Source organism: Oryctolagus cuniculus, chromosome 11 (assembly GCF_051225735.1).
Source record: "Oryctolagus cuniculus isolate XC-2025 breed Fujian yellow rabbit chromosome 11, ASM5122573v1, whole genome shotgun sequence".
NCBI lineage: Eukaryota > Metazoa > Chordata > Mammalia > Lagomorpha > Leporidae > Oryctolagus > Oryctolagus cuniculus.
Window position 1 is genome coordinate 102083296 of NC_142877.1, and position 27841 is coordinate 102111136.

The following is a 27841-nucleotide window of genomic DNA, read 5'->3' on the forward strand; positions in this document are numbered from 1 at the left end:
ATGTTAGAAGGTGATAAATGCTGTGAAAAAGAGAAAGGACAGCAGGGGGATTAGGAGTGCTGGAACCTTGTATAGAGGAGGAGGTACAGTGCTATATAAGATAGCAAAGGGACGTTTCATCTAGAAGACAAGATGTGAACAGAGATTTAGAGATGGTGAACTGGCTGTGTTGGTATCTAGGATGAGAAGGAACATCTACAGCAAAGACCCACACGCAGGGGAAAGATTCCTCCTTCAAGGAATCACAAGGAGATCAATAGGTTGGTGCATAACGAGCAGGTGCAGAGGGATGGGGAGAAGGTAAGAGAAGTAATCAAGGGCCGAATAAGGGAGAGTCTAGAAGGCTTTGTAAGGGCTGGCTTTCACTTTGAGAGAGATGAGGAGCCAGTACAAAAATTTGAGAAGGGGTGTGGCATGACGTGGCATGATGTGGCTTAGGTTTCGGTGGAATGACTCTGGCTGCCATGTTGTGAGTAGCTAATAGGGATGCCCTTTTCCAGAGGCTGTGGAAATAATCCAGAATGAAGCTGAGTGGCTTGAACAGTAGTCAGATTCTGGGCATATATTGAAGGCAGACCAACATGATTTCCTGAAACATAACATAAATTCGCCCTGTTTTCTAACATGGTATAATGGCTGCAGTTGTGTGGCAGGGATCTGAGCTTGAAAAGAACTTCATCACAGGTGGAAATTTATGGATGATTGGCAGTGTTGGTCTTGCAGGAGGATTTTCAGTAAGGAATCCAGAGACCTCAAAGACTTCACAGAAGGCAATTAAGGCAGATGCATCCAATCCAAGGGGCAACAGATGAAGATCAGAGGGGATGGGTGATTCTGAATAGATTTCAGGATCTGGCCTTCTGGAAGGGCCCTAGCTCAGCTCCCATGGACCATACCTTAAGACGAAGAGGCTTTGGTGGTGAAAGTGGTATATCCTGAAACATTTTCAGGACATTGGGAACAAAAGGAGTTAGCAGAATTGGCACCAGCAACTTCATTAGCAAACAGAGATGGTGCTATATTGCAGATATTGGTGCTGTCAATATTTGACACTGGTAGTTGGCAAATGGTGCTCCCACTGGCAGGCTTTGGTGGCATTGGCAGAACACTCATTTGGCATTTTCTAGATTGCCCTTGATGGGAAGATGATGGGCATGATAGCCAGTAGCACAGGCATCAGTACCTTTGACATATTGGACATCTGCAGTTCAGACGCAAACTTTGGAGCCATTAGTAGATCTGTCTTCCTCAATTGTTATTAACAGAGCTCAGGGCACTTTTGATAGGTCTTGGTGGCACTGTTTCAAGCTCTGGTGATCAGAGACATCAACAAAATAAGCCAGAGCAGGAAAGGCAGAAATGGGCAGATGGCACATAATCAGCCAGCGATCTAGTTGATGGGTGCACATGTGACATGAGACATCTAGAATGCGTCATTAGGAGAAATTTCAGTAAGGTATATATTATGCGGGTAACTATTGCTCTATGATTTCTTCTTGGTAACCTTATGCTATAGTACTGGTTTGAGTTCCTGAGAACTCCTTTTATATCTTTAGTTTAGGGATGATTTAATAAGTATTCCATCACCATTGGAATGAGAACAACAGTCACAGCAGTCAACAACTTTGTCCTCAGAAAAATATTTCCAGCCTTGTAACCTGTTCGTTTGTTTTCATTAGTTCAGAATTTTTAATTCCATGAGATAATGGCATGACTAAAGATCTTTAACTTATGAGAATCTCTATTCAGAGTCAGCTCGTAGAAGAGTTTAAGTAGTTATTATTTATTTAAGTCAACACAAATTTTTAAGCATAAAAGATATATGAATATATGATATATATACCTAGACATGGTATAAATGTAAAAGGGTTTTAGGTCCTTACTTCCAAGAATATGTGATTCTTTAGGTATACACCTAAAAGGTATACAAACATACAAAAATAAGTTAACAGCCAAAACATTTTTATATATTTGAGCAAAGGGAAAAAAAAATGAGTGGGTTAGAGAACCTTGGGGGAGAGTTCCTTCACACTTTCTCTTGGGGTTAATACATGGGGGGTGGAATTACTGAATGTGGGGTGTGTGTGTGTGTGTGTGTGTGTGTGGTGGGGTGGGGAAGAGAGAGAGATGACCTATGGGAACCTATTTCTCCTTATTGTCCCCAGTCCTAGCAGGGATATAGGCAGCATCATCTGTTTGAAGTGAATCTCTCAATGCCTGTTTGGCTAAAAATATCTATTCATTCTTTGAGAATTAGTTCAAGCATCATCCACCTGTCCAGAAAGTCTTCTCTCACTGTCAGATATTGAGCTTTTCTCTCTTCTTGTAGCATTTTCCACACAGTATTTTAGTTTTTGACATAGTTGTCTCTAAAATGTAGGTGGAACTCCTGAAGCAGGAATTAAATCTTACCTATTTTTTTTTTTTTTTGCATTCTCATTTCTGAAGCTACATTAGGGTTAAAATGAACTGATGGCCCAACTGAATGGATGGTAGTGACTCAGCAATTTCCTGATGAACATAATCCTGTCATGATTATGTGGGTGTTTGTAAACATTATGACCATGGAGTTGTATTTGCTCTCTTCCATCTTGCCCAAGCCTAAGAGGGATGCCAAGGTCTTGCAAAGCAAGGTCAATTGTTATTTAGTGTCTGCCTCATGTAGCTCTTAGAAAAGTATTCTGTCCAAAGTGGAAGCTGGTAATTGTTGATGGGAGATGATGTAATTGAGCCCTGGAGGCGAGATGATGGGAAATCAGTCTTCCCTACATTTATAACAAAAATCTCTTGTACATTTGTGGAGAACATTTCACATTCAGAATATTCTATATTACATTTACCTATTTAGAAAATTGTAAATACAGTCCTTTGCCACCAAGCAAGGTCTCTAAGTAAAGAAGTGTTGAGGTTAAAACTGATAATGTAACAGAAAAAGCTTTTAACCTGTCAGGACTTTGTGATTCATAAATTATAACCTTAAAATTATTTAAAATGTATCTATTTATCACTTACACCATCATGAATTCAGAGATAACAAATGAAGCTAAACTATATCTCCTCTTGAAGACATGAAAGAAGGCACCTGGCAGTTTCTGGAGTACTCATTTCCTCTGATGAAAGAAGTGATTATATGTTAGCTTGAAAGAAAGAAAGCTGAATTCCAGTTTACCAACATAGGAGATGATAGATCTGTGGGAGAAAACGAAAACGGCCAGTGATTGTTTTTCCAAAGGTGAATGTTTGGCTGGATGCTTCTCCAGAGTATAGCAATGCAGTGCTTTTGTGATAGAAGCTACAGAAGACAGCAGCTAAGAGCTTACGCTCTGGAGCCAGGCTGGCTGGTTTGAGTCCTTGACTCTGCACGTACTTGCTGTGTGACCTTAGGCAAGTTACTTAACTCCCGTGCTTTAATTTCCTCGCCTGCAATATGGAAATCTTATTTTCAGATGTAAATGAGTTAATTTAGAGTTAATGTAACAACATTTAGAACTGTGCCTGGCACACAGGAAATTTCTACCTTAGTGTTTGCTATTAACATGGCGGTTTGCCCTACAGTGTTTTTCTGATAAGCTCAGAATATCTTTAGAAATATGTGTTCTGAAGGTCCAGTGTTCACTGTGAATCTACAGAAGATCAACTAGCACACCAGTACCCAAAGCCAGACTCTGGATAAGAGGACTGGCAGTCTTCGAAATCTAAAAGACCTTTGATCACCAACAAAGAAAATAACCACAAATAAATACCAGGTGATGAGGAAGTGGTGGGAGAATATTCACTGTGTTATTAGCTCAGTCTGCACCACCTGTGGTATCTGCTTGGGTTTGGAGATTTTGACTCATTACAACTTGAAGGGTGTAATGGTGAATGAAACTTACAACTGGCTTTGTGACACTAGCCATATTGCAGAGGATGGGTGTAACAAATGGGAGGAAAAACCAGCCACACCTATCTGCTTGAACAAGCTAAATAAATACTTTGGGTCACTTTTGCTTGGAGTGGCGTGAGCTCTCACGAAACTCCTACCACAAAGAAATTTCTAAGGCACATAGGAATGGCCTTTTGATGTACCTGCCTCCACCTTCAGAAACCCTCTTTTGATTGCCTAAAGAGATGATAACTTCCCTTCCATTGAACAGCCAAAGTTTGTGATTTTACTAGTATTATAGCTCATGCTGTGCTCTGCCTTGTGTTAAAGTCACTTAAACATCGGCCTGATTTCCTTTGCTAGATTAAAATCTCCTTGAAGGCAGATGCTATGTAATTTCATAATTTTTCCCATCTGTGTACTATTTCTGGGAAATAAGTAGATGCTCAATGCATTTGCAGACATAAATTGAACAGAATTCACCTTTGAATTCTATTGATCAAAAATTAGGAGTGTTGCCAAATTCTATTCAAATATTAAATTAACACTGAGTTGAATTGTACAGTAAAGGAAGGCAATGATGGCTTATTCAAACTGGTGAATGCATTTTTGTAAAAACTCATATGGTTGTGCTTTTCTATGAAATCACAATGCCTTTAGCAATTTAATGGAAACATACTGACAAGGTCTGACTATTTAGCTTCTCAGTTCACTTCCATTCCATTGTATGGCCCATCAATTTATTGAGCCCTTGCTGTTTAAAGCACACTTTCCATTTGCCCTCCTCCCTCAATGCCTCTCCCATCTCACTTAGTGTTGGGAACTAAGTGCATTGCCTCATATGAGATGCAGCTGGGAAACCCTCAAGGGACTATGCTTATTCATTTAACATCTCAAATATGAAGGCTCCAGTTACAACTTTAAACACCTCTTCAAGTTCCTGATGGGTTACATAATAACTCTGTGTACATTTCAAAAATAATTAGTTTAGCACATGCCAATCAAATTAGAAAGTTTCACTCTTTTCTTATCCAGATAATAACAGTCTTTTGAGAAATTCCTAGCAGAAAACGGAAAGCTTACTGCACAATGCAGTCATGGGCATGTTTTAGTATCAAACTCTCTTAGGTCACTAAGTGAGTAATGTTCGTTATACTTTGGCCCCTGGCAATAGCAAAAATTGATTTTTGTCAATTTAGTGCCGATTTATTGAACAGATGCAAGTGATTGTAACTGATATTAACTAGTCATTCTAGGTGTCAGAAACTCCATACACATTTTTATATTTATAAGTCACAATAACTTAACGTTTTAAGTTCTGTTATTGTCTCCATTGCATAAATGAGGAAACCGAGGATTACAGCATTTAAGTAACTTGCTGAAGGTGATGAAAATAGTAGGTGGCTAAACTGGGATTAGACCAGGTTTAACTGAAAGCTCAAGAGTGTTCCTTCCTGAGCTCCTGCAAGATTGCAAACGTCTTAAGGATGCTTTAAGTGGATTATTTAGCTTATGCATCTCCATATTCTTTTACTATCTTTATTATGCTTTGAGGTACAGTGTTTAGACAATATGGTGAGATGATTAAGAACCTCTGTTTAATTGCCTGGGTATGAATCCCACTTTATCCAACTGAAATGTCCTCCCTGTGGTTCTCTGTGCATTCCTTTGCTTGATATTTTTCCACAGCATTTATTATTACCTGAAATTACATATTTTTATTTCTTTCTGTCTGGATCCTTCACTAGAATATAAGCTGCAAGAGGACTGTGACCTTGTATGCTTAGTTTCTAACACCAAGTTCTCAACAGCTATAACAGTGCCTGGCATATAGCATGTGGTTCATAAATAGTATTGAATGAATAAATAAATGTAGCATGTGGTTCATAAATAGTATTGAATGAATAAATAAATGGAGATTCATTTTCCTTACTATTTATGCCTGGAATAGAAAGTTTCTAGTGTAATTTGTACAGTGAAAGAGCCTCAAGTTTTTCTTGATTCATTTTCCCATTCCTTTTTCAAAATTGCTTTATAGACCTGAATATAGCACATATATTGCACAAGCTCTGTTCTAAGTTGTGGGGAGCAGCCCGGACTGGACTGAGTTACTGGAATTAAGACTTATTCTATGCATCTGCTCTCCCACAATATGGCGCTGGGAGAGAAGTAAACAGCTTCCGCACAGCTGCCTCCAGTTCAACCAATAAACTGTAGGACTTGCTCCTGATTGGAGAGCAGCGTACTCGGCGTGTGGGCAGCCGAGTTGGGATTGGCGGAGGAGGACTATAAAGGAGGAGAGAGACGGCATGCACCGGGAACATCTAAGGGGAACATCTGAGGGAACACCTGTGCAGCCCCCGAGAAGAGCCGGCCGGCGGTGTGCCGCTCCCCTGCGGAAGTGGGGAATGTGGCCAGGGGGAACTGCCCTTCCACGGAGGTGGAAGGGATAGTAGCCAACCCGGGAAGAACCAGCAGCAAACCCGGGGAGGGCCGAGCAGACAGACAGAACAGCGCAGGGTTCAGTGTCGTTCCTCCACAAAGAGGGGGAGCGACATAATGGTGCCGTGACTCGGATAGGAAACCTAGCTCGGATAGGAAACTTAGGACGGATATGAAACCTAGGAGGGAAGAAACGGGAAGAACTGGGAAAATACCGGAGAGAGAGACTAGCAAACAGCCTAGGGAAAAGCCGGACGAAAAGGGTGCCGGAAGAAGCTATTGAAAGCCTAGGCATAGACTCAGATACGGACTACGGGGGGAAGCTGGGAGAGATCTCTAAGGTCGAAAGCGAAAGTGAAAGCTAGAACAAACAGACTCGGATGCGGACTGTGGGGAGAGGCCAGGAGAAATGAGGGAGGAGTATTGTTGGAGGAAAGCTTGGGGAAACATACCGGGTAGAGAAAAATGTTAGGGAAATTGAAGCCGCGGGGGGCAGGCCGAGGCGGATACGAAAGCCACTTTGGGATTCTCAAGTTAGCCCGGGAATAGGGGGCGAAAAGTTAAAACCAGAAGCTGAAACGTAAGCCTGGTTGGGATCCGTCTGATTAGCCCGGGGAGCAAAGGACGGGAAGCCAAACCGTGGGGCGGAGACGTATGCTGGGTTGAATTCGCCAGGCTAGCCCGGGGAACTTAGATTGAATGCTAGTGGCGGACACGTAAGCTACGCTGTGTGACTCGTGGAGGCTGCCGCGCGCAGACAGAGCGTGCGGGGCTCAAGTACATAGGGAACGCGGGGCTGGCGTGAGGCCGTGGTTCAGACGCGAAAGGGTTAAGTGCGAGACCGCGGAGTGTGCGCGCGCAAAGCCGAGCCGCGCAGATGAGAGAGGCGCGGGCTGAAGCGGCGCAGAGCCGGGAACCCGCCAGCGGGGCGAGGTGCCGGAAAGCCGCAGGGATAAGAGAAACAGAAGTTTAGAAGTAAGATGAGAGAAATAGGAATGCTGGAAGATAGAAGTAAAATGGGAGAAATAGGAAAGCCCGGAGATAGAGAAATAGAAAGGCCTCCCCTCAACATGGCAACGAGAAAGCTTGGATTCGGTCTGCCTGATTAAGTGAGGCGATGAGCACCTGCGGCGGCTAGCAGCTTATGCGCCGCAGGTCACCGAAGACAGGCACGAATTAACATCAGTAAGGCTTCCCCACAATACAACAATTAGGAGGCTTGGATTCGGTCTGCCTGATTAAGGCGGTAAGCACCAGCAAGCAGCTCGACCAGAGTATGAGCTGCAGGTCACCGAAGATAGGCACGAACCAACACTAATAAGTCTCCCCCACAATACGGCAATGAGAAAGCTTGGATTCGGTCTGCCTGATTAAGGCGGTAAGCGCCAGCAGGCGGCTCGACCAGAGTATGAGCCGCAGGTCACCGAACACAGGCACGCATCAGCGCCTAAAAACCTCCTCACAACATGGCGAAGAGAGGACCCGGATTCGGTTTGCCTGATTGATAGGACTTGTAAGAGCCTGTGGCAACTCTAGCAAGTAGAGCAGAGTGTGTGCCGCGGGACACCGAAGACAGGCGCGTATCAACGCCAAAAATAAAAAGAAAGGGGGATCTGTGGGGAGCAGCCCGGACTGGACTGAGTTACTGGAATTAAGACTTATTCTATGCATCTGCTCTCCCACAATATGGCGCTGGGAGAGAAGTAAACAGCTTCCGCACAGCTGCCTCCAGTTCAACCAATAAACTGTAGGACTTGCTCCTGATTGGAGAGCAGCGTACTCGGCGTGTGGGCAGCCGAGTTGGGATTGGCGGAGGAGGACTATAAAGGAGGAGAGAGACGGCATGCACCGGGAACATCTAAGGGGAACATCTGAGGGAACACCTGTGCAGCCCCCGAGAAGAGCCGGCCGGCGGTGTGCCGCTCCCCTGCGGAAGTGGGGAATGTGGCCAGGGGGAACTGCCCTTCCACGGAGGTGGAAGGGATAGTAGCCAACCCGGGAAGAACCAGCAGCAAACCCGGGGAGGGCCGAGCAGACAGACAGAACAGCGCAGGGTTCAGTGTCGTTCCTCCACAAAGAGGGGGAGCGACATAATGGTGCCGTGACTCGGATATGAAGCCTAGGCAGGGTTTGGTGTCGTTCCTCCACGAAGAGGGGGAGCGACATAAGTGTTTTACAAGTATTGACTCATTTAAATATCACAACACCTTTACCAGGTAGGTAAAATCATTGCTCCATTTTAAAGATGAGGAAACAGGCAAAGAAAAGGTCAGCAACTTGCCACACTTTCATAGTTAGGTAAAGAGTACAGCCAAGATCCAAACTCAGGGAGTCTGGCCATATTTCCAGTCTTTACAGCGTGTTGCTCCCTGGCTTCATCATATAAGAATGTTGTCTCCATGGATTTTCATGCTCAAAAGATGTGTCTTCACTCTCTTCTAGAAAATGCCCTTCTGCCTTGCTCATCTTTCCTTCCTCTACTCAGTTAACAGATGAAAAGAAAAAGGATCATTTGCCTTATTGTATTTTTCCATTATGCCTTTTCTTCTTTGAAACAGCAATGCGTGCTGTCCATGAAGCTTCTCCAGAAACTACCTTCAAGGCTGACCCAACGATTTGACCTGTTTGTTGGTCACTGGACAGCTGACATGGCCCATGTCTGCCTTGCTTCTTTTTCATGTCTGTTTCCTCCCTTTCTTTCCAGAACTTCGGGCACCTTGCCTTGTCCTTCTCTTCCCACCTTGAGAAAGGAGTTTGGTGGCTTATGAAGGTTGTAAAAACTGCCTTTTAAGCCTGAAACCTAAAAAGAAGTCTAATTTTTTAAAATCCACGTTCTTGCTGTCACAGTCACACAAGCATCCACTCAGCCTTGGATCTCTGACACAGCACAGCACTCGCCCAGGAGGCGACTGTCCTGACCACAGATACCCGGAATTTAGTTCTACTTCTGTTCCTAAGCAGCCATCTGCCCGAAGCTAGTCAGTTAATAATTGGAACTTAGTTTCCTCATCTGTGAAGTGACTTGAGTGAGAGGATGAATGGATATTGAAAAGTCCTTTCTAGTGTTAAATGGTGGTTATTTTTTTGAAAAATTATGTAAGGAAGAGAGTGCTCTCTAAATTCCTATTACTCTCAGTACTGACTGAGTGAATACCAACAGAGTCATTGTTTTTTATGAGATAGGGCTGAACTTCTCAAAGTTGAAGGATGGCACCTGCTGGGGACAGCAATAGAACAGAACCTATTTACTTGTCTGATTCCACCCCCACTTCTCTGTAAATATCAGGGGGGAGTATGAGTGACAATGATATTTCAACTCTCTGGCCTACAGTATAGACTGTACCAAGATAAATTCATTAAAAAATACACTAAAAAATCCTCTTTCTTAACTTAGGAAGAATGCAGTAGCCATCTTGCTTTCTGAAGTTGCATAAAAACATTAAATCGCAGAAACAAAAAAGGAAGTTTGAACTGTACTGCTCTAATACCCTGCAGTCCAGCCCAGACAGTTACGGTTTTTACAATGTATATAGCGGGATCTATCATTTCAAAGGGCACAAAGATCTTTATTAAACATCAACCATTCATTCACTCAATGTCCCCCTGAAGAACACATTAGTTATTAGTCCTTTCTTGTAGACAGAAAGAGAATAAGTTACTCTTGGAGTGCAGGATCCAGTGTTGTGGGTGTTGTATTCATGAAGGACCTACCTTAGTCCTTTGTAAAACATTTAAAAATATATCCACTTAGTGGAGAAATATCTTTGAGAGACAACTTGACCTACTTAGGACTGCATTCTTGTTTTGCTTAGTCCAGTCCAACACTAGGGCACTTCAAAAAGTTTGTGGGAAAATGGACTTAAAAGATAAGTTGATATTGGTATGAACTTTTTTTTTAAATTCATGCACAGTTTCAGGTTTTTTTATGATATGCATTTTCCATGGACTTTCTGAGACCCTCCACAAACATTAACTGAAGAGTACTAAGTCTAGGTATCATGTGTGTTCCAGGCTTAGGAAATGAAGATGCACAGGGCAAAGATACTACTCTCAAGTGACAGAAACAAACTAGCCAATGGATGGTTTTATAGGGTGTAACAGGGATACAGAAGTGTTAAATTGTCCCACTGGCCAAGAGAGAGGATGTCATAAAGGATTTCTCCAGGGCATAAAGTCCCCAGGAATGAAGAACAGTGACACATGTGAAGAAGGATGGCAGCTGAGGTGGAGAGGAGATAGTGTTTCAGGAACAGAATGGCTAGGTTCTCAGGAATTCTATCACCTACTCCTGGAAAAGAGATTGTATTTCTTAGCCTACGCAAGTTTTATGGTAGTCACGAACATGGATTCTGCTGACTCACATGTGCTCTAAAATAAGTGATGCATTGACAAGTTGGGCAGTAAAAAATGCCATGTCATCTTCTAACATTCCTCTCTGCTCTACCTTTGTGGCTACTCACAAAGCACTGTGAGATGGAAGATCCCCTGACAGAGGAAGCCTGAGTGACTGTTTGGGGGAAGCTGTCTGACTCACATCAGACCTAGCTAGAATGTGAGAGTAACAAATCTAATAACATTAAGTCACTGGGATGTTGGAGTCATTTGTGACAGTGGTTAGAGTGCATTACTCTAGTTACATAGTATGCCACACTGAGGAATAAAAAAACAAACTGAATGGCTTGTTTTGACGGCTTCAAAACTTATATATCCAAATTTACTCAAGCTGTTGATTTTTGAAGTCAATGCCTCTTTTTTCTTCCCCATTATCCAATAGTACCATTTCTCCTGAAAAAAAAAAAAAGTCATCTTTTATAGTCTTATAATAAGTTGGTTGATCCTTCTGAGTGTGTTCCTAGCAACTTGTACCTATTGAAATATTTTTTTTTTTTATTTTGGACAGGCAGAGTGGACAGTGAGAGAGAGAGAGACAGAGAGAAAGGTCTTCCTTTTCCGTTGGTTCATCCCCCAATGGCCGCTGCAGCTGGCGTGCTGCGCTGATCCAAAGCCAGGAGCCAGGTGCTTCTCCTGGTCTCCCATGCTGGCGCAGGGCCCAAGGACTTGGGCCATCCTCCACTGTACTCCTGGGCTACAGCAGAGAGCTGGACTGGAAGAGGAGCAACCGGGACAGACTCTGGCACCCCGACTGGGACTAGAACCTGGTGTGCCGGTGCCGCAGGTGGAGGATTAGTCTATTGAGCCTCTGTGCCGGCCAATGAAATATTTCTTTAACTTGAAAAAGTTCATGGGAAGTGTGCATTATGAAAGAATCATGTGTGGATTTCAACAAGTGTTTTTGCATCAAAAAACACATCCTTTAATTTTTCATGAGTGCTTTGAAGTACCTTTGTATATTATATTATATAATTATAAAATATGTATATTGTTATTTTTTATATCATATGTAATAAGTATTAATCTAATAAGCTTATAACTTAGTATTAATATGAAACACATTTAATATATTTCTATAATGTATATATAAATACCATTAAAAGAAGATATGTGTATATATCTATCTATAGATATATATATTTCTATAGATAGATAGCTACATATGATATATATCATAGATATTAATAGACAGATAGATAGATAAATAGATAATATACACATGCATACACATACACTAGCAGACACACAAGAGCCTGGCATAGTAGGCACTCTCAAAATTATTTGCAGAATGAATGAATACAGATAAGTAGCATGAAGACCACTTTTTTTCAAAGAATATGGAGCTCCGCTTGGACAGGTTTCTTCTGAAGGTCCTGCATTATACCCAGATGTAAGTGCTCTGAAGTCAGATGTATCTACAAACACAAACACTGAGGTTTGGCGGTCACTCTATGTGTAGGTAACAGCGGAAGCTATGGGCACAGATGGTGGTGACTAGGGAGATTATGGAAAGGAAGAAGAGAAGAAGAAAAGACCAAATTTTTGGGAAAACAGTGTATAAAGTAGACTAAGCATAAAAAGCTGAAGAGGGACTACCAGGAAAAGGATTAGCATTGAGGCATGAGAATAGAATGCTGTGATAGTTAGAGTCTTGAGGTAAGATATGGGAGTACAGATGTGTTCAAGAAACACCTGTTTGTTGACTGAAATAAGTGCTAAACACTAAAAGAGTTTAATCCATGAAGATGGAAAAAGGAGCTGACACTTTTCCTGATAGATACAGGGACAATGTCTTTCTTATTAATCAGCACAAAACCCTGTTACACAGAACTCGGATTATGCCAAGGTGCATGTGGGCCATCCTGAGGCTGTATTTCTGATCTGAATTTATTCCCTGTGTAGAAGATTCTCAGGAGTACAGAAAAGCTCTCAATCTAGCTGGAGATTAATTGATAATATGTTAAGGGTCAGCAAGCCATAGCCCCCAGGCCAAATCTGGCGCATTGCCTGTTCCTGTAAAGTTTCACTGGAACTCAGCCACAGTTGTCCATTTCTGAACTGTCTGTGGTGGCTTTGACTCTACAACAGAGTTGAGTAGTTGTGACAGAGGACATATGGCCTACCAAATGTACAGTATTTATGGTATGGCTTTTTATAGAAAAGGTTTGGCAACCCCTGTTTGTTGCAGAATAATAAGACATTTTTTCAGAGCTAAATGGAGTGCCTAAGGACCCTGGGAATACCACAGCCTGTCTCACGGAGGATCATCCCTAGAGGAAGTAGAAGACTGGATTAATTCAGTTGTACATTCACTTTAGGTTAGGAAATACATGCTAATGGTACATATACAGGTGTTGAGAGATTTTATTTGACAGTGTATCTGTAACTTATGTCCCCTGCACATAACTTATGTCCCCTGGACATTGTGTGGCACTAAATTTAAGATGTCAGCCAGTTAAAAAAAAAGGACCTGTGTATAAAAAGAATGAGTGAAGTTGGAGTGTGAGTGATGGGGTGGGAGAATGAATAGTTGCCCTGTCGAAAGGTACAACAAAAGCATCTGAGCTTGTAGCCTGTATTTTGTGGTTGCCCTTCTGAAAAATAACAGAGGAAAGAGGAATATGCTTCTATTATTTTTCTAAGTGACAGAAAGTAAGACTGAACCTTTATGGATTTTGAAAGAAATTACATTGGTTGTACATTTTTTCCCTAAAGCTTACACACATCTGTATCAACTATAAGATTAGAATTCACAAACATCTTAAATTTGGGGACTTTCAAAGAATGAAAGCATTTAAGAGGAGAGTCTTGGTTAGGAATAAGTTGAGATGTAACATTCTTAATACTCTTGCATCTCATCATATTAAGATCTGACTTGATCATTTCTCATTGAATATATGTATAAAATTATCAGAACTTATTCCATAAATATGTACAATTAAAATAATAAAAATATTGTGGTGCACACCAAGCAATTTTAAAAGGATTATCAATGATCTTTGTTTGTATTTTATAAGAAACTGTAAGAAAAAAAGTGTTTCCAAAAATCAAATAAATAAAAATTTGAAAGCAGTACTACTGATGGATGTGAGGTGCTATCTTAGGGTGCTTTTCATTTGCACTTCTATATTAACCAATAAAAATGAATACCTATTGGTCATTTGAATACCTTCTTTTGTAAAGTTCTATATTTAAACTGGTTTGTCTGTAAGTTCTTATTGATTTGTTAAAGTTCTTAATACATTTTTGCATATGAGTCATTTGTCAGGAATACATGTTACAAGTTTCTTAAAAAGAGAGAAAGGGTGAAATTTTGTGGTTACTGTATAGTTATGGTCATTTTCTAGTTTGCTCCTTATCTTATCTTATCTTATCTTACTTTATTTTTGACAGGCAGAGTTAGACAGTGAGAGAGACAGACAGAGAGAAAGGTCATCCTTTTTCCGTTGGTTCACCCCCCTCCCCCAGTGGCTGCCACGGCTGGCGGGCTGCGCCAATTGGAAGCCAGGAGCCAGGTGCTTCCTCCTGGTCTCCCATGCGGGTGCAGGGCTCAAGCACTTGGGCCATCCTCCACTGCCTTCCTGGGCCACAGCAGAGAGCTAGACTGGAAGAGGAGCAATCGGGACAGAATCCGGCGCCCCAACTGGGATTAGAACCCGGGTTGCCAGCGCCGCAGGTGGAGGATTAGCCTAGTGAGCTGTGGCACCGGCTAGTTTGTTCTTGTGTCTTATGTTTTGAAACCCTATGTATTGGGGGATATAAAATAATATAATTAAATACAAAAAATAGACAATTTATTCATACACAAAGATTTTCATTTCTGGTGCAACTCTTCTCCCATCACAGAAGCGTAGTAAAATGACAGCTATTACTGAATCTGGCCCCCAATACTTTATTTTGAGAAAGCACAGTAGTTTTTGGGAAGATAGGACATAGTTTCTACCACTCCATACTATCTTGGCGTTAAGGGCCTGAGCTTTTCTTTCTCTCTCTCTCTCTCTTTCTTCTTTCAAGATTTATTTGTTTATTTGAAAGGCACAGTTACAAAGAGAGAAAACAAAGAGAGATTTTTCTATCCTCTGGCTTACTCCCCAAATGGCCACAACGGCCAGGGCTGTGACAGGCTGAAACCAGGAGCCAGGTGCTAGGAGCTTCTTCCAGGTCTCCCACGTGGGTATGGGGTCCCAAGCACTTCGGACATTTTCTGTTATGTTCCCAGGCACATTAGCAGGAAGCTGGATCAGAAGTGGAGCAGCTGGGTCTTGAACCAGCGCCCTTATGGGTACTCTACAGTATTGGCTCCAAGGCCTGAGTTTTTCTCAATCCCTCCCAGTGTAGCTCTACATCTCTATTCACAAGCTTTTATTTATTCATTTGTCAACTGCTGTTTTGATGTATTTGCTTGGATTGGGTCTGACATTAAATGGCCTCTTTCAACTTTCTAGCTTTTTTGGTTTTCAAAAAATATTTTTTTTTTCTTTTCTGGAGAGGCTGTAAATTTTTTTTTATTTTTTATTTTTATTTTTTGGACAGGCAGAGTGGACAGTGAGAGAGAGAGAGAGACAGAGAGAAAGGTCTTCCTTTGCTGTTGGTTCACCCTCCAATGGCTGCCAGCGCACTGTGCCAGTGCTGCAGGCGGAGGATTAGCCTATTGAGCTGAGGCGCCGGCCCGAGGCTGAAATTTAATTTTAAGAAGTCCAGGAAAATTTTAGGACCTGAGAGTGGGGGTTGGTGAGGGAAGTAGATGCTGGGTGAAAATTGATAATTGAGCTTTATGACTGAAGTAGAGCAATTCAAAAGAGAGAGAGAGGAAAGAATGGATAGAGGGGAGGAATTAATGTGATTACTACTGCAAGATGCCTATGCTTAGAGTGCATCTATGTGTTGAAGGCATCAAATGTGCTTGAGAATGTGCACATATTTGCCCATTTTAATATTTAAAGAAAAACAATTCTAACCAAAGGAATAAACTTTTTCTTTGAAACTTGAAATAACAAATACAAATAAAGGTTGCAAAACATACTTTGGAGTGTCCTACCAGATCAAGATTCTACTTCACAAACCTTCCCTTTTCTCCTGTTATGAAAACAATCTTGCAAATTCCAAACCACAATACTTTAATTAAAGGATCTCAGGCGGCAATCATGGGATATTTCTCACAACAGATGAAGAACACAAATATTCTGAAGACCAAAAACTATATCAATAAAAATGAAGAGGCATTCTGGCCAATTTCTGGCCGTGCAAAGTCAGAGGGAATACAGATGGATGTGCTGTCAGTAAAATTATACTATTAACCATCTGAAGATTGGGCTTATTACATAAGAAGGCAAAGCATCAATTTGCAGAACTATAACATTCTGTTTGTGCTGCTGAACACATGTTTGGATATTTTAATATGCTCTCTACTCATTTGTGTGCATAAAAGCACTTCTTCATCAGCCTTTTGATGGAAGCTTAATTTTCTATTGTTTCTATTAGATTGTTTTCTCTAATGAGAATGATATTCTGCCTTAAAAATAAACACTCCATTTGTTCTCCAAATAATTCTAGATTCAGGTTCTTTTTTTTCTTCTTCTCATTATCAAATGGCATATACAGGGTTATATTTAAGATAAATCTTAAAACTAAGGCACTCTGATGAAAAAATATATACATTTGAATGACATGTAAGGAAAACATTCATTCAGTCACTCATTCATTCAGTCTTTTAATGTCCATGTATTAGGCTAAGCACAATGAGGAAGTCAAGGCTGTTGAACTATGAAGATTCTTAGAACATAGACGGTCACTGTTAATCTTTCAGACAGGAACAAACATGGGGCATAAAATGTCAGGAAAGACAGGTGAGTGTAGCCCTTTATTCTATAAATCTTCTTGACCATTTGCTAAGCTACTATGTGACAGGCACTGCTGTAGACACTGGGTCTACAGAAATGAACAAGACATCAAAGTCCCTGACCTCATGGATCGTGCTTCCAGTGGGCAAGTTAGAAAATAATGAAGAAGAAGCAAATGAATATATCATTTCAGGCAGCCATAAATGCTGTCGCTCCTCCACGAGCGGAGGAGCGGCACCGGACTGGACGCTGTTTTTCCCTTGCTGTGGGTTTTTTCTATAGCAACGCAAGAACAGGTAAAGAGAAGACCGAAATAACGAGCTCCCCAGCGAACTCTCCAACCGACTTGCCACCAGCCCGGAGACAGTAGTTGTCCCAGAAAGTGCGGTTGAGACCCTTTTATAGTCCTCTTCCACCAATCCGTGCTCCGCTGCCCGCGTGCTGAGCACGCGGCTTTCTTCCAATCAGAGGTTGGGTCAGCTCCTGCAGCTCGTTAGTCAAATTGATGAGCAGCCGAAGCCGCTGTGAACTTGTTTACTCCCTCTCAGCGTCATGCTGTGGGAGCCGGGCCCTGCTTCCCACAAATGCTATGAAGAAAAACAAAGCAGAGAAGCACCATGGACAGCGATAGCAGGCGAGGGAGTGAGTTTTTTCGGTCTTAAAAGCCTCTGTGGAAGAGGGGACATCTGAATAGAAACTTCCTGATGAATGAAGACATAAAAGGCAAAGGGACCTACACAGAAAGCCCCTAAGGCAAAAATAAGCTTGTCTTGTTCTAGAACAAAAAGAAAGCCACCTGATAGAGTGTAGCAGAAGGAAAGAGTGACAAAGGAAGTCACAGAGGTGGGAGGGGGCCAGACCCTATGGATGTGTGTAGGCCAAGATATTTTATTCTAAGTGAGGAGGGAACCCATGAAGACTTTAAGTAGGGTAAGACATGACCTGATTTAAATTTTCGAAGGATTATTTTAGATGCTGTGTGGAAATCCAGGTGAAGAGAGTTAAATGGTGGTCTGGACAGAGATTAGGTATCTATGGATATAGCCCAGACTAGAAAGGACCCATGAGAAATTGATTCAAATAGTCTGAGGAAGACAGATTGAATCTACACACTAGTTCTGCTGGAGATGGTTGGACTGGATAAGGGCGATAGTTCCCAAGGTGGTGAGAAGTGGTTTCATTTTAGGGGGAGTTTCACAAAGGAAGTGACCTGAGTCAATCTTTAGAAGATGGACAGTGCTGTGACAAGAGGGGCATCACTCACTGACTTCCCGAGTGCCTATCTGCTTTGCAGGGCAGGGTCCTGTGCTAGATGCTAGGGCCTCTGCTGAAAGTGAGGGGAAACCTGCTGAGGAGGGAGATACAAAAATAGGGTGGTGAACAAGATGCTCATGGGAATTCACGCTAGAATTAGTTCTAGGGAGGCTTTATTCTTTTCCTTTTTTTTTTTTTTTTTTTTTTTTTTTTTTTTTTTTTTTTTTTTTTTTGACAGGCAGAGTGGACAGTGAGAGAGAGAGACAGAGAGAAAGGTCTTCCTTTGCCGTTGGTTCACCCTCCAATGGCCGCCGCGGCCGGCGCGCTGTGGCCGGCGCACCGCGCTGATCCGATGGCAGGAGCCAGGAGCCAGGTGCTTTTCCTGGTCTCCCATGGGGTGCAGGGCCCAAGCACCTGGGCCATCCTCCACTGCACTCCCTGGCCACAGCAGAGGGCTGGCCTGGAAGAGGGGCAACCGGGACAGAATCCGGCGCCCCGACCGGGACTAGAACCCGGTATGCCGGCGCCGCTAGGCGGAGGATTAGCCTAGTGAGCCACGGCGCCGGCCTATTCTTTTCCTTTTAATGTAGAAAATTAAATGATTAAACTCTTTTGTATGCCAGACTCTCCTTGAATTTGCAAAAGTATTAAATTTCTATCAGTAGAAACTCAGTTCACTGTCAGCTGGCAAACATCATCAGATTACTTACTTAGAAACACGGGTTAATATTTATCATCCTCATTCTGAGAAGGTGAAATTATAGCCTTCCCAGAAAGAAAAGAGAAAAAGAGAGTGCACGTCATAGTATCAACTCACATACCCAGGTGCAGCCATTACAGTTCACCTGCCACCCTGTTTTTAATCTTGTCTTTTCAATCTTTTCCCAACCAGATGATGCAGCTTCAATGATCTCTCCTAATCCCTCTTGTATACTGTCCCCAGAATTAACTGACATTATGGAGTCCAGTCATGTCCATTCCCTACTGGCTACAGAATAAATTTCAAATTCTTTAGAATGACAAAAATTGATCCAACCTATTTTTTTCCTGATTTATCTCTTATTTCATTCTGTTTTTATTCACATTGCATTTTTCTCTTTATATTTTAAAACTGTGGTGAAACACATATAATGGAAAGTTTACCATCTCAACCTTTCTAAGTGTACAGTTCAGTGACATTAAGAACAGTCACATAGTTGTGTCAGTTTCATTGGATTTTAAATCATTAGTAACTTCTCTAATACTTCTAGCACTTTATTGCCTGGGTCACACCTATATTTATATGGTTTCTGCTGGTCTCCTGGAATGCCTTTCCTTTTCCTTAACAATTAAGATCCTAATATCATGAAAGGCTAGTGCTCAGATCCTACCTTTTCCTTTAGGCTCTTTTGAAACCTTATCTGGGAACAGGAGGTCAGGTCTGTTGCTAGGTAACACATTGCTTACAGGAAAAAACACTTCTCCTGGGCACATTACCTCTGGACTATAAGATTTATAGGTGGACCTTAAATATATAATGGGGATGGGATACTTGTCCTTATGCAGGTTCCTTGCAGGGACATTGGATACTAAGTTACAGAATTATTACAGGAGATACCACTGCTTCTGGGGCATAAAGCTTATAAGCCAGGGACATTCCTACACCTATCAATATGGCTCTAGTCTTTTTGACTCTGCAATAATACTTGGAGGTTAAGGACTGATGTTTCTATTGGAATTGGAATTCTTTTGCAGGAAAATTCTGAAGCTGCCATGCTGGCCAGCAAGCTCTCTTGTATTACAGCCTTCCAGGTAAATCTAAGCCAGTGTGACTCAGTATCCTCATGCAATGGGAAGTTGGACCTAAAAAAGTCTTTGGTTGTGAGCTGCATCTTTATGTGGAAATATCACACTCAAATAATAACACCCCTTACATGGCTGGCTTTAAAATCACTGGAAACCATGCACCGGGCTGCAGTTATACAGCATTTTCCTACCTTTGGAAGGAGCTGGATGGCCTGTAGAATTCTCTGTCTATGCCCAGAATTAAGGATTCCAATTTCCAACAAATCCTGATCTTCCATAACATTGCTTCCCTGAAACAAAAGCAGAAATGTTACAATTTAAATTAAGTACTTAGTCTGCAGGTAGATAAAGATGAATTCAATACAAGGAAAAATAACCAACAGATAATCTGATTTTTATAAATGAGTCATTCTTCCTAGAGGGTGAGGATAGAGTAGTCACCTGTGCTACTGACATGAAGGCTATTAGAAAGCTTTCCTACCTTCACAAATGTATCTCATGCCTTGTTATTTATGGTTGAATTAAATGCCCTGGAGATTCATTCATGTGACTGAAAACTCTTCCTGCAAAACTGCAAATGCTTCTAGGAAGAGTTGCCATTTAGGACTATCAGTGATGTGAATGGAGCCATTATTTAATTCTCCCTGAAAACAGATGTTGTGATGACAGAAAAATGAGTGTATATCAGGCAGAGTAAAAGTGAAATCAGCAATTAATTTAAAAATATTGAATGCCAGACGCCTGATCAAGATGTGAGGATAGAACAATGAATAAGATGCAGTACCCTGTCCATAGGTCCTTTATTCCTTTCAATCCAATGATAGAGATGGATTTACGGCTGTGGATGTGCTATGATGATGACACTTCTTTGGGATTCCAGAGGGGATCTAGGATATTTTTTTTTTTAATCTGAAGGGTGGTTAGAGTTAGCACCCAAAGGAGGAAGGACAAAGGGGAAATTAGTGTGCAATGACCTGTGTGAAAAAAAGAACACAGTATACTTGGAAGCATAATGTTCTGGGATAAGCAGAAGACGCCGCCAAAGGCAAGGATGCAAGGGAAGCAGAGTCTGGACCACCAGATACTGCATGCCAGGCTGAAGATGAGTTAGACTTCATCCTGACCGTCACAGGAAGCTGTGTTCCAAGTTAAAGGGGAAAAAAAGAGTTATATCATGAGCTTCTAAACTGGGAAAGATCACTTTGGTTTCTGTGGCTTAGTTCCTTTCCTATAAAATGACAAAATAGAGCCACATAATCTCCAAGAAAAGGATCAGTCCTGAAATTCTGATTTCAATGATTACTTTATATCTGTGATTAATAGTTAAACACAGAAATTGCTCATTTTATCCTAAACTTTTCACCTTTCAAAATTCATGAGCTAGAGTTTCTCTTTAAATTGAGGAGTCTACGAAGTCAAAGAATGCAGAGTGCTATTTTTCTGGATAAACCAAACTTATTAATATGCAAAACAAAATCACCTATGAACAGAAATGACAGAATGCCTGTTTATGGAGAGTGAGTGGTACTGAAGTACACTCGAAGCAGAGAGAATGAACCAGAAAGGGCAATCCTAGAGCCTGGAGACCATGCAGAGACCACTGTGGTTGTTGCAGAGATGTTGAGTGCTTAGAGTGAGGAAGTGGTCTTGGGAAGCAGAAAGAAGTGGGTGGATTTGAAAATTATCAAGAGGTTTGACTTAGAGATGGAATGTGTGGAATGATGGAGAAGGGCAGAATAGACAAGTGTCTCCAGGCTTGGCAGTGGGTACATCTGGATGCCTATTTTTTAGATAACACAGGAAAATGGAGGAGGAGCAGCCAGCCTACCATGGTACAAATTGAGACCAATGCCTTTCCCTGGATGGGGACAGAATAGTTGGATATAAACAATTTAATATCAGATTACCCTGTAAATGGATAATTGACTGTTCTTAGAAGGATTAACATCATTAGAATGATACCATGGCTAGGGATTTAGAACTGGCGATCACTGCACAGAAACATTCCACCCACTCACAGTATCATTCCTGTGCCTAAGCCACCCGGGCAGTCTCAGAGGAAGCAGCACGAATCAGGTACATAGCTGCATGACAATGAAAAGCCTAATGAAAAACAAATAAAGCCCTGTTGGCAATATGCCACAAGAAACATTGCTCTCAAGAAATTACTCAGTGCATACAACAGAGCATGGCTAAGAATATAAATTATTTCTTTTGGGGAAAATGTTATTGTTTTCAGAAATGGACTAGTGCAGCATGAGCAGGATATGTGATAACATTCTGACTTTGACTCTTCCAAGCATCTTCCGAAGGAGTTATGCAGCCCTTCAAAAATATTTGGTCATCTGTTGGTTTGGATGTAACAACTAGATTTTCCATTACACTCAATTATCAGCCCACATCTCCAGCTCATGTAAAATACAGGGCCTGGTTACTTTGTACAAGCCAAAACATTCCAGGGTTTGTTGATGCAGGAACTACCTACCATCTATAGGTAATGTGGAAAACTAGAGTTTAGCGCTTGAATACTGAAATGACAGGAACAACCAAATCCTTAAAGACCACAGCTCTTCCTGTATGCCACCAGGATACTATCCTGTCTATCTGAAGGAAGGAAGGATGCTTTTTGAATTGTAGGAAGGAAGTGGAGCATATTTAAAGAAGCAGATATTAAGTACATAAAATTTTTCTCTTTAGGTCAGACTTACTAGTGTGTAGGATAATTACCAAAATTTTGAAAAATGAGTGACAATTATGGGAAGCATAATGTAAATTGTGAGAATGTGCTCAAGGGAAAAAGTATTAATTGGATAATGTACAGAAGAGTATTCATGGTTGCCAAGGATGCGTGCTGGGAGAAATTCTCTATTTTCTCTCTTTCTGTTATGAACAGGAAGACCAAAAAATATCATGATATGCCATTCAGTCAGTCTTTTGTCCAAAGAACAGGGGACTAGGAATCCAAAGACCTGGGTCTGGATCATGGCAGGGTCATCTTGGGTAAGTCAGATATATTCTTTCTAGGCTTCATGGTCCTTACTCCTAAAATTTAATGAATATGTATTCAGTTAAAAATGCCGTGATTTAAGTTATATTTGACTTTTGATTAGTATAATTGTATATAATTATAGATCATATATTTTGAGATTACATTTCAGTGTTTTGGAATTTGTAACCTAAAGTTAGCTTTAAGAAGTGATTATAGGGAAGTTCAAGAATGCATTTTTTTTTTTACAAATCAATCTCGATATTATGAACTTACACAATTTCTCAGAAATGAAATTACATGCATTGTATGTATTATGGATTCTTATGGCTTTTCAAAGGAAAAATCATATGTTTCAAACCTTGTAACTTTCTCAGCATTGCTTTGGTCCTTGGGTAACTGCCACACCATCAAAGGTACCATCAAGGGTGCATTCCCCTTCTTCCCAGGGAGCTGCAATTTATTTTCACCTCATTACTTGCCTTTACTAAATGTTAGAGAAACTCATCTTAACTCATTTTTCTCTACATCCTCTACCCATTTCTCACAAAATGGTCAAATCACTGGTTTTTGGAGCACAGTTCCATTATGTCCATCTGTTGCTTAACCAACTACCCACATCAGTGTACTCTCCACCTTCTCACCTCCCTGGTACACTCACATCTCCCAATTTACTCAACTCACCACAATAAGCTTTTTTTTTCTTTTTAAAGATTTATTTGTTTTATTTGAAAGGCAGAGTTACAGAGAGGCTAGGGGAGGCGGGGGAGAGTGAGTGAGTGTCTTCCATCTGCTGGTTCACTCCCCAGTTGGCCGTAATGGCCAGAGCTGTGCCAATCTGAAGCCAGGAGCCAGGAGATTCTTCTGGGTCTCCCACATGGGTGCAGGGGCCCAAGGATTTGGGTCATCTTCTACTGCCTTCCCAAGCAATAGTAGAGAGCAGGACTGGAAGTGGAGCAGCTAGGACTTGAACTGGCACCCATATGGGATGCCAGCATTGCAGGCAGCAGCTTTACCAACTATGCCACAGTGCTGGCCCCTACAAGAAGCTTTTACCCTACATTGACTCAACAGAATTTCCTTGTCAAATGATAAGCATGACCTTCCAATTGACAAATTTAGTGGATTCTTTTAAATCCCGATTTCAAGTATTCATTGGTTACACATAGCTGATGACAGTCCAATTGGGCAACACAGATACAGAACATTTCTATCACTGTATAAAGTTCCAATAGACAGTAGCATTACAGACAATGAAACAGTAGTGAAATCATGTAGATGCGGCAAAAATGGGATAGTGAAAAGAAATCAAAACCAGGAGTCAAAAGTACATTCTTAGATATAATTAGTCATGTATGTTTTAGGATCTTTAGCAAATTCTAACTTTTCAGTCATCTAAACAAATTGGAAGCTTGTTCTACTTTCACTAGTGGTTATTATGGGGCTAGACATCCATGCTATGAAACGACAAGTCTAATTGATATATTATTTTCTTGGCAACCTGCCAGGTACCAAGGTGTTCAGGGAATAATAATCAATATAAAAAGTTGTTTAGTTACTGACTCACTAGAATGATCAAAGGCTCAAGGTGGCATTTTTAGAACAGCTATTCCTTTTTTTTTTTTCTTTTTTTTTTTTTGGACAGGCAGAGTGGACAGTGAGCGAGAGAGTGACAGAGCGAAAGGCCTTCCTTTTTCCCTTGGTTCACCACCCACAGTGGCCGCTGCCAGGAGCCAGGTGCTTCTCCTGGTCTCCCATGTGGGTGCAGGGCCCAAGGACCTGGGCCATCCTCCACTGCACTCCCGGGCCACAGCAGAGAGCTGGACTGGAAGAGGGGCAACCGGGACAGAATCCGGCGCCCCAACCGGGACTAGAACCGGTGTGCCAGTGCTGCAGGCTGAGGAGTAGCCTATAGAGCTGCAGCGCCGGCCAGAACAGCTATTCCTTAACATACAAGGCATGTCTGATCCTGGGGGTCTTTGTTGCTTTATAAAATTATAGAATGGGGCCATTGCTATGGCTCACTTGGTTAATCCTCCACCTGAGGTGCTGGCAACCCATATGTGTGCCGGGTTCTAGTCCCGGTTGCTCCTCTTCCAGTCCAGCTCTCTGCTGTAGACCAGGAAGGCAGTGAAGGATGGCCCAAGTGCCTGGGTCCCTGCACCCGCATGGGAGACCAGGAGGAGGCACCTGGCTCCTGGCTTCCGCTCAGCGCAGCTCCAGCTATATCGGCCACTGGGGAGTGAACCAACGGAAGGAAGACCTTTCTTTCTGTCTCTCTCTCTCATTGTCTGTAACTCTACCTGTCAAATAAATAAATAAAAAATCTAAAAAAAATAAAATACAATTATAGAATGAAGAAATATCACCTATTTGTGCACTGATAGCTGAAGTTTCTTTGATGATGGGGAGAATATCCTATATATTTTGGATACTGGATATTTTTCATCTGACTAATAGACTAATAACATGAACAATTAGAAGCAGTGTTTTATATTTCATGATCCATTAGAAATAGAATAGCTATTTATTGAAACCATCTCTCAAAAATATCTGTACTAATGGCTCTGTTTCTTAGAACTCCAGCTCAAAAATAATCCTATTTTCATAACCTTAATATCACCTCATATTCTTTAGAAACTTTTCCTTAATGTTACACATGATACAGGATGTTACAGAAACATATTAATGACTGTAGGGATGTGGTTTCTTCTAAATATAAGCTTGAGTTTGGATAATGTTATTTACACTCTTCATTCAGTCCAAGATGGAAAAAAATAAAGAGGATACTGTTAATTGGGGAAAATTGCTTTCACTCTATAATTAACTAAATTAGGTCATTACCACTATTTCTATGGTCTCAAATATTTAAAATAGGATAGATGTACAAAAGAGTGACTAATATCTTGCAAACATACAGGAAAACCCCACAAATTTTATTTTTACTATTTTTTAGCAGTATACATAAGATGACAGCATATAACTATACATAATTTTTTTGAATAACAACAGTACCTCTTTGCGTCTAAGAAGCTTTGAGTTGATTTGGTATCAATTTACAATTAAACTCAATGCATGTCTTCTCTGTATGATTATGATAGTAATTATTGTGATAAATACAATAGTTACAATTCTGTCATTGCCTGAACAAAGATTTATTTAGTCAATCATACAGAAACATGATCATATAATGGATGATGTACTTCTTCCAATTTTAATTCCCTTGCTCACTCTAATAAAATGGCAGTGGAAGAAAATTTTGGAGTTTTTTTTTTTTAATCTTACTATCTTAGTCTTTTAATTAAACATATTCTGTCTGCTGAAATGAAATTTCTAGTAGATATCTTAACTAAATTTTCATATTTTTAGCTTGTGAGGAAGGTCTTCTGGATTCTTCAGACTACATATATTATCAATTCAAATAAACCATTATATCACTGAGTACTAAGTTAGAGAATATTTTATATGTAAGTTGTTTATTCTAATAAAATAAGTTATAGCTTAGACATCTTTTTGTTGCTTTTTTTTTTCAAATTTTCTTTCCAGTTGATTCATGGTTATACTACTTCTTCTTCTTCTATTTAAAGATTTATTTATTTATTTGAAGGCAGAGTTACAGAGAGGCAGAGGCAGGGAGACTGAGAGACGTCTTCCATCCGCTGGTTCACTCCTCAGATGGCTGCAACGGCCAGAGCTGTGCCGATCCGAAGCCAGGATTCAGGAGCTTCCTCCAGGTCTCCCATGTGGGTACAGGGGCCCAAGGACTTGGGCCATCTTCTGCTGCTTTCTCAGGACATTGCAGAGAGCTGGATTGGAAGTGGAACAGCTGGGACTGGAACCAGCGCCCCCATGGGATACCGGCCGGCACTGCAGGTGGCAGTTTTACCAGCTATGCCACAGTGCCGGGCCCTAGACTCATGTTTTAACATTAGTGTTTCATAGCTAACATGACTACACTGACTTTTCTATTGCCATTTTTTCCTCTTTATTTTTTAAAACTATTTCTCCTTGGAAACATCTGTTCTTAAGCTACAGAGAAAAAGATGGAATTTAAGCAATCAGGTGTTCATTTGTTAAAGTATTGAGCACAGTTTGTTGATATCATAAATTATGATTCATTTTAAGCATGTATTCACATAGACTTTAGAATTAAGTATATTTATAAAAGATTGCAAAGTTACTTATTTATATGGCAATTTGTACTGCCTTTGTGTAAAATTTCATAGTTACAGGAGAAGGAGCTTATTCTCCATTTTAAAATATGTTAACTTCCAGTTCCTCTAGGCAAAAAGAAAAGTTGATGTGAACAAAACTTATTAGCATGTTCTTACTTTTCTCCAGTACATACACAGGGGTAATTTTAAAAAGTTCACAGAAAGTAGAATATAGTATATTTTGGGACAAAAAACATTTGAAATCCACTAACAGGCTTTTCATAATATATATATATTTTATAAATTTTCTGAAGATTCCTATATACATGGGTTTCAAAAACATTTTGCCCCTATTGTTTTAAACCCATTTTGCATTAACTTACAATTTTAAAAAATATATTTATTTTTATTTTAGAGAAGAGAAAGAGACAGAAAGAAAGTTGTAGAGAGATCTTCAACTGCTGGTTTACTCACCAAATGTCCACAATAGCCAGGACTGGGCCAGGCTTAAGCTAGGAGCCCAGAGGAGCTCAGTTCTCCTACATGGGGGTCAGGGGCCCAAGTACTTGAGCCAAAGCATACATTAGCAGGAAGCTGGATTAGAAGTAGAGGACTCAAGATTTGAACTCATACACTCTGATATGGGACATGGGCTTCCCAAGCAGTGTCTCATCCTCTGTGACAAAAGCCTACCCCAATTTTTCATGATGTTTTTGATGTACGTGTATGTGTGTGTGTGTGTGTGTGAATATAAGGCTTATGAATACTTACTTTCCTCTTTCAATATTCACATCAATAGCAGTTGGTCAAGTTAGTGTGAATTGCACACTTAATAGGTTCTTAGGGGACAGGCATTTTCTAGAGCCTTATATATATTACCTTATTTAATTCTCACACTACTTTATGAAGCAGGTACTGAAATAATTTGCTCCCATAGCTAGAAGCCTTTCTCATAACTTACCCACATCACCTCCAGTGGTGTTAATGTAGGGGAGAAAAGTGTTCATTTTAAAAAAGGGGGGGTTTATAAATAATCCATTTATATTTTTTACCCAAACAGCCACATGAAATTCATATTTGAAAGCAAGTATTGCAACCTATTTCATGTTTGGTGTCACAGAAT

The 27841-nt window shown here is 40.9% G+C and overlaps 1 protein-coding gene across 23 annotated transcripts in view; it reads right to left on the reverse strand.

Moving 5' to 3' along the window:
* The window catches only part of ANKS1B (ankyrin repeat and sterile alpha motif domain containing 1B), a 1209513-nt gene that overhangs the window by 336847 nt on the left and 844825 nt on the right, over window positions 1-27841 (reverse strand). For all 23 annotated transcript variants that reach the window (XM_089308838.1, XM_089308836.1, XM_089308835.1 and 20 more), the window contains one exon: window positions 19770-19868. In XM_089308838.1, coding sequence (XP_089164964.1) covers window positions 19770-19868 — 99 coding nt within the window. The remainder of the gene's footprint in view (window positions 1-19769; window positions 19869-27841) is intronic.